Here is a 7004-nt window from a genome sequence, read left to right as displayed (position 1 = left end):
GAGGGTTGCGATCCGTTGCCGGTCATGAAAAAAGACAAAAAGAAAAAAAAAAAAAAACTTTACATGATATAAAAGCACAGTTGACTGTATATGTCTGCTGCTATATACTTGCATATGAGACAATACCTAATAGAAGTTACTAAATAAAACCAAGCCATTCCCTCTTGGTTATAAGGAAAAGAGAATTGGGTATAATAAATGATAATGGCCATAATCAGCCTCTTTCCATTATTTAATATGATTATCACAATTGCAGAAGTGTACATTTCATTCAGTCAATAACTGTAAATCTGGTTTCCATATGCCTAAACCCTTCTAAATTCACAATAGTCAATCTTCTTAAATATTTTCAGTCAAATATTTTCAGGGCTTCTACCTGGTACCTAAAAAGTTCAAAATCTAATAATATGCCACCTATCATGCTGAACACTCCGATTTGCTTGCATTGCTTATCTGGGGACACACTGTTGGACGGTACAGGACTCAAGCTCCAACTCCTTTCACTTCAGCACAATCGGCCTTTGAAATGCATAAGACACATGTGAATTTTGACTCTCTGAAAGGTGGTACCTTGATTATTCCCTTGTGTTGACTCTGAAATGCTGACGCCAAGCTGGCTGCCATAGGAATTGATTCCCATCATGCCACTGTGAGCCGGGGAGCTGGAGAGAGCTGGGATCTGGCTGGGATTCCTGGGGACACTGTACAGGGCTTCGGCAATGTCTGCAGCTCGCTTCAAGATGATGTCCTACAAAACAGCAGGTTAAAGTAAGCATTTTATCCAGTGTGAAGAGTCAAACTCAACAGAACATAAGCTAGGAGCTTCTCACCTGGTTATTGTGTGGGGTGCCATAAAGGGCTTCTACTAGATCTGCTGCTCTTTTCAACAGCATTTCCTGGAAAAGAAAAGAGAGGGTGGGGTATAATCAAGGGTAAAACCCCAAATGGCAAACAAAATAAAATTGCAGGTAAAAATGAAAAGTCCACACATCCCCCCAAAATGTAAATAATTAGCCAAGAAGTCCTATATTTGGATTGGCAGGTAAAATACACTCATATATATAAATCCTTCTATACATGTGTATCTACATGAAATTCACCTCTATAAAATGGCTATATAAATGATTGTGCTCCCAGAACAACAATGAAAAAACAATCAACCAAATTGAGGGTGGAGTTGGTTAAAATTAATAATGTCATGGAAGTTCTATTAAAAAACTATTTTCAGACCATTCTATTAAAAAATCTGGTACTCTAATTAACTAAATACTCTTAAAATGATTGATGGACCTGAGTTCAGCTGCTTGCCAAGGAGTTGTCCAGAGTACTGAAATTATCTTGGCAATGGCTTCTGCAAAGTTTTATTCTAATAAAGATGAATTCTTTCAATAATGTTTCCCCCTGTTCACTTTACCAGAGAGAATTAGTAATCACTAATCCCTTTCCTCTCATTTTGTCTTTTCCACCTCCTGTTCTTTACGGCCTTTTAAGTTGCTATTAACCTACTTTCCAGATATCATCTAATTTAATGGTGGGGCTGGGGATTTTTCCAGGAGGAAAATAAAGTTGGGATCTAGAAGCAAATGTGGTACCTGAATTGTACTCACAGTGAAAAAAAGAGAATACAGAATTTTATAATTTGTGTGTTTAAAGTGCAAATATAAATGTAAAACTTTAATAGTTTCTCATTAGTTGAATGACAAATAATAAATTGATGTATTTTTTAAATAACAAAGCTAAATAACATCATGGGGCAGATTCATAATGTAATTTTCATAAGCAAGTTCATTTAAAAGCGACACACTTCATAGAAAGTTTATGTGGAGGTATTTTGCTCTTCATTAAACATCTATGCATGCAGTAGGCCCTCAATGAATAATTAATTGATGGTGGGTTAATGGGCCCCTGAAATTATAGGTAAATAAAATCAGATTTAAACAGAAAGGAATGGAAACATATACTTTTAATCAATTATGCAAATACTCATTTTCAGAAAGTTGGCAATGCCTTATAAGCTGAATATTCTTGGAGTATATCTGTTTCATAGGCCCAAATTTTCAGATTTTACATTTCCTCAGAGATTAATCATAATATATTTCATAGTCAGTAGATATTTTATGTGCATCTTGTATGTACAGCTGAGCCAAATTTCAAAGACTAACTGATTTTAATGAGACTTACATGGTTGGATTTGTCTAAGTTTGCTGAAATTCTACAGAAAGGCTTTCACATGTCAATTTCCAAAGTATTTTACCTTAGCCAATCTCTCAGGATCACCAGGATGCCGCGGGATGACTTTCTGCAGTCTCTGGAAGCCATAGTCTATGGTGGGTTCATTTAATGCTGAAAGATAAAAATCTTCTCTTTGAGTATGTACCCTGGCCATAAAGCAGACTTTCTAATTAAGTCTTCCCAGGTCATAGGAAGGTTCTGATATTATCTGTCTAGGAACAAATACATGATGGATACTATCAGCTAAGGGTTTTTGCTATTGACACTGGTTAATTCACACATAAATTTAGAGTTTATAGTAATTTTATGTTTTTCTATCAGGATAACATTTCAGAAATTCACGATTATTAAATTATCTTATTTCTGCCTAAGTGCACACACACATAATTCTCTGCTCATTCTCAGATAATCAAAAAACGTTACACAATCAACCACATCCTAAGTTCTTATAAAGATAATAAACTAGCTTTATCTCATTTTCCCTTCTCTCCTTTCTCCCTCTTCTTTCCCAAGTATGCCTTTATTATCCATTAATTCTTCTAAATATCACTTTTTCTTAATTTTTAAAAAAATATTTAAATCCATACGCATGAACCTTCTATGAGCTTATTCTCATAAAACCCTGTTCTTACGCATAATACAATTTCACAATTTGCAATTATATGCAGTTGCAGGTACTTTTTTTTTTTTAATGTCAGGCTTACTGTACTTGCAAGGTGCATAGAAGCAGAATTGATCTTGTTTCACTGCTGTGTTCTCACTGTTTACTACAGGGCCTGGCACATAGTAGGCACTTAGTGTCAGTAATTATAAAATGAGCAAATGAGCTTTCAGAGTTGGTTTCTTTATTCTTTCTCCTTCTTCCTCCCTTTCTGTATTTTTAAAAATCTTGCTTAGATTCTGTGGTTTTAAAATGAATTCATGATCAAAGTAAAGAAAAATATACAAAGAATAAAATAATAATCACTTGCACTCCTGTTATACAGCAATAAACACAGGAGAGTGTATTTCCTTTTTAATTTCCGCTTTTGCATACACAATATATTTTATGAATATCTGTTGCTATTATTTTGTCAAAATGATGCCTTTTCTTTAAAAACTTATTTAGGGCCGGCCGGGTGGCGCACTGCTATAGTGCGCCGCTTGGGAGTGCGGTGGCGCTCCCGCCGAGGGTTTGGATCCCACATACAGACCGGTTCCCGCTCACTGGCTGAGCGAGGCGCGGGGGCAACACCAAGGGTTGTGATCCCGTTGCCGGTCCCGGTCAGGTACGGTTAAGAAATGACCTGGATTAACATTTTTGCTCTTATCCTTCTAGATTTAAACACTCACACAGGTAGACAGAATTATTCAGAGGCATACTATTCACACTGTTATATAACCTACTTTTTATCCACTTAACAATATATCATAAACTTTCCCCCAGGTTATTAAATATTCTTTTACCACATTATTTAAAATTCCTGCATATTTTTTCCATGACATGTTCTATAATTTATTTAAACGGCTTCCTAATGTTGTGCATTTAATGTGATTCTAATTTCTCACTATTATAAAAATCAGAGCAATAATTATCCTTCGCTCATAACTTTAATTATATCAGTCAGAAAATTCCAAGAATTAGAATTACTGGACCAAAAATTACGATTTATATTTAAGGCCTTACAGACATACTGTGAAATCACTCCTCAGAAGAATGTATAAATTTATACTCCCTCCAGCAATGTATATGATGATTTTAACTTACATTTCTCTACTCACCAGTGAGGTTGAATTTTTTTTCTTATATGAGAAGAAATTATACATGTTTGCTGACCATTTTAATGTCTCCTTTTATGAATGGCTCATTAACACTTTCTGTATCCTTTTCTACTTGGGATTAGTCTTTTCTTTTTTTACTGTAAAAATACTTTATATATTCACATTTTTAACCCTCGTCACGTTACAATATTTAATCCCAATTTGTCCTCTACTATTACATAATGGACCCTCAAAAAGTTTGTGGAATAATAGAATTAAAAGATAATACAAATCTTTCCATGAACTTTTTGAAGTACCTCTCATGTATAGAAAATCTATCCCAACTCCAAGATCTGGCAAGTACGCACACACAGACACAGACATACACGTAAACACACACACAAACATATGTAGGCATTCTTATACTGATATAAATTCTTAAATTATTTAACTGGTCTGGATTTTATTTTACTGTACAACATTAAGTACTTCCATTTGCCACAACTTTATATCACCATTTATTTAATGATTTCGAGATACTCTATTCCATTGCATTCATCTATGCTTCTGTTCTGAGTGAGAATCACACTGTTAGAGTTGTAACACATGTTTAATATTTGTAGTATAGTTGCCCTTCCACAAATACACAATCTTTTTAAACTACATTTTCTCAACTATTCGTGTCCATTTATTCTTCCAGATGAACGCTAGGAAAATTTCAAAAATAGTTCAGTTGCATCAAACCCATAACTAGAGAGAAAATGGATGGCTTTATACAATATTAATACCCTCACATTCTTAAAAGAATTTTTATTGAATCAAAATTGATTATACATATTTTGAGAGTTCAACATTGAGATATGTTGATCAAATCAATATTATTAGCATATATATTGTTACAAATCATAATTATTCTTTATACCCCTTGTCCAATCTGTCCCCACCCCCCTCTCTTCCCCCTCCCCCTCTAATTACCCTAGCCCCACCTTCTTTTTTTAGGTCCCCCAAGTAAAGTATGCATCGCTCATAACATAGGTGCTAAGTTTTTTCTCATTTTTTTTTTTGCTACAATGATTCCCATGTCAAGTCACGTGCTGATCTTCACAAATCTTTATCTCTAGTTCAGAGAGTTTGCTGGAAAGTCAGGCTTATATGAGTATATCCAAATGTTGGCTGGAAATTTCCACTTGGATGTTGCATAGATTCCTCCCACCCAAAATACCCACGCTCATGATATTCTCAGTGAATAGGACCATTATCCATTTACCAATCAGAAGTCTCAGATTCATTATTTCTCAATAGCATTTGTATTTTTCTGGAAAAAAATCATCCATTTCATCAATATTTTAAATGTTTTAGCATAGATTCTCTATACAGTATTTGTTTAAAATTTCTAATCTCCTATCTATGGTTCTATCCTGCCCCCTCTTTTTGCTGTAATTTTCTGAATAGTCATATTTCTAATTTTGGCTTCGTTTTGTTCCGAGAAGACTATCCTAAAGTTTCAACAAGGTTGAGTAGTAAATTATTTATTCTAGTTAACTGCACTAGATTTATAAAAAAGGTAGTATGTAAAATATTTGATTGATTTTGGGAATTGACTGAATTTTTTGTGAATTAATACATATTAGTCTTCTCTGTGTTCCATGGGTAATGCTTTAATGTTTTATTTAATGTGTCTTTTTGATCACATTATTTAATACATTTTATCATTTTTCACTACTATAAATTAGTGTTTCCACACTCTCCTTGTATTTCTAATAGTTTTAAAATATGTATCTTTCTCTAGTGACTTGGAAGATACACATCCTATTTTAATTTAAAGAAGTGCCCTTAGATTTCTCTAAACATACTTTATTTTTTCGGATTATTTGAATCCATTGATCCCCTCCATGTGTAAGGAATCCTGCCTGCCTTTAATTCTGCCCCCACCCCATTTTCCTCACTTTTACATTTTTGTTGACAGTTTATCACTCTTGAGCTGATGTTACTATTATTAGATTTTTCCACGGTATGTGTCCTTTAGAAACTCATTTTCATATTTACATTAGGCTTTAGCACATACATATGAACGATTTAGACACTCGTTCAGTGTTTCTCTGCAGACCACTGATCCTGGGACCCCATCACCTTTCTCTTTTTGCATTTTTCACTGATTCAGTTCTCCAGCGGTCAGATGACATCAGTGACAGTAACAGTTATATTCTGTCTGGGCCCTTGAAATAAGAGAATATCTTCCTGTCTTTCTGAAACATAAAAGACAACTCCTCTGGACACAGAATTGCAGAGCACACTCTTTTCCACCCCAGACCAAGTTCCTGCTTACGTCACTTGTTCTCACTCCTCAAGGTGGGGACAGGGGAGGCCTCGGCCTTTCTCCAGGGTCCCCCATCACTTTCCAGCCCTGCTGCTCTTCCCAGGAACAGAATGAGAGTCCAGGTTCCACGTGTCCCCCACTCCACCACTGTGTGCACATGCCTGCACAACAGCATGACATTTCTGGCATACTGATGACACCAGCCTAGCTTCAAGCATTAATGCCAGATTTCCCTTCTTTTTATATTTGCCTGAAAATATCCTCCGCTATATTCTAGGGGTAGGGCAGATTAAACACTCGCACTCACATGACCATCCTACACAGAAACACGTGTAAGAATAGCTGTATGTATAATTGAAATCGTCCTGTAAACTATTTTTCCACTTAAAATTATAATGTCAGCAATTTTGGAAACCTTTTTCTTTAATAACGGGATTTTTAGTGGCTGTAATGTGCAATAATGAAAATCGTTATTACCACTGTTAGAATTTACTGAAGGCTTACAATGCTATGTGCACTCTGCTAAGCCTTTTACATACATTAGCTCATTTAATTCTGATAACAGCCTTGTGGCGTGAGTTTTATCCCCATTTAAACTGCAGTTCCAGGTGGTAATGGCGGGATTTGTGCCCTGGCTTCTCTAACTCCAAAGCTTGTGCTCTGAACCTCTCCTGCTGCAGAACTAGAGACAGGTTCCTTCATCTCTCTCTTGCTT

General features: G+C 35.4%; 1 protein-coding gene across 1 annotated transcript in view; it reads right to left on the bottom strand.

The window, feature by feature from the left end:
* LOC103599862 (transcription factor COE2-like) overlaps positions 1-7004 on the bottom strand; it is a 77532-nt gene that overhangs the window by 26317 nt on the left and 44211 nt on the right. Inside the window, exons 5-7 of the mRNA XM_008584041.1 lie at positions 2255-2343; positions 831-896; positions 571-748 (exon numbers count right to left, since the gene is read on the bottom strand). Coding sequence (XP_008582263.1) covers positions 571-748; positions 831-896; positions 2255-2343 — 333 coding nt within the window. The remainder of the gene's footprint in view (positions 1-570; positions 749-830; positions 897-2254; positions 2344-7004) is intronic.

This window comes from Galeopterus variegatus, unplaced genomic scaffold, assembly GCF_000696425.1.
Source record: "Galeopterus variegatus unplaced genomic scaffold, G_variegatus-3.0.2 Scaffold3130, whole genome shotgun sequence".
In the NCBI taxonomy this organism is placed as follows: Eukaryota; Metazoa; Chordata; class Mammalia; order Dermoptera; family Cynocephalidae; genus Galeopterus; species Galeopterus variegatus.
Note: the sequence above shows the minus strand (reverse complement) of the source record. Positions and strands in the feature narration are given on the sequence as shown.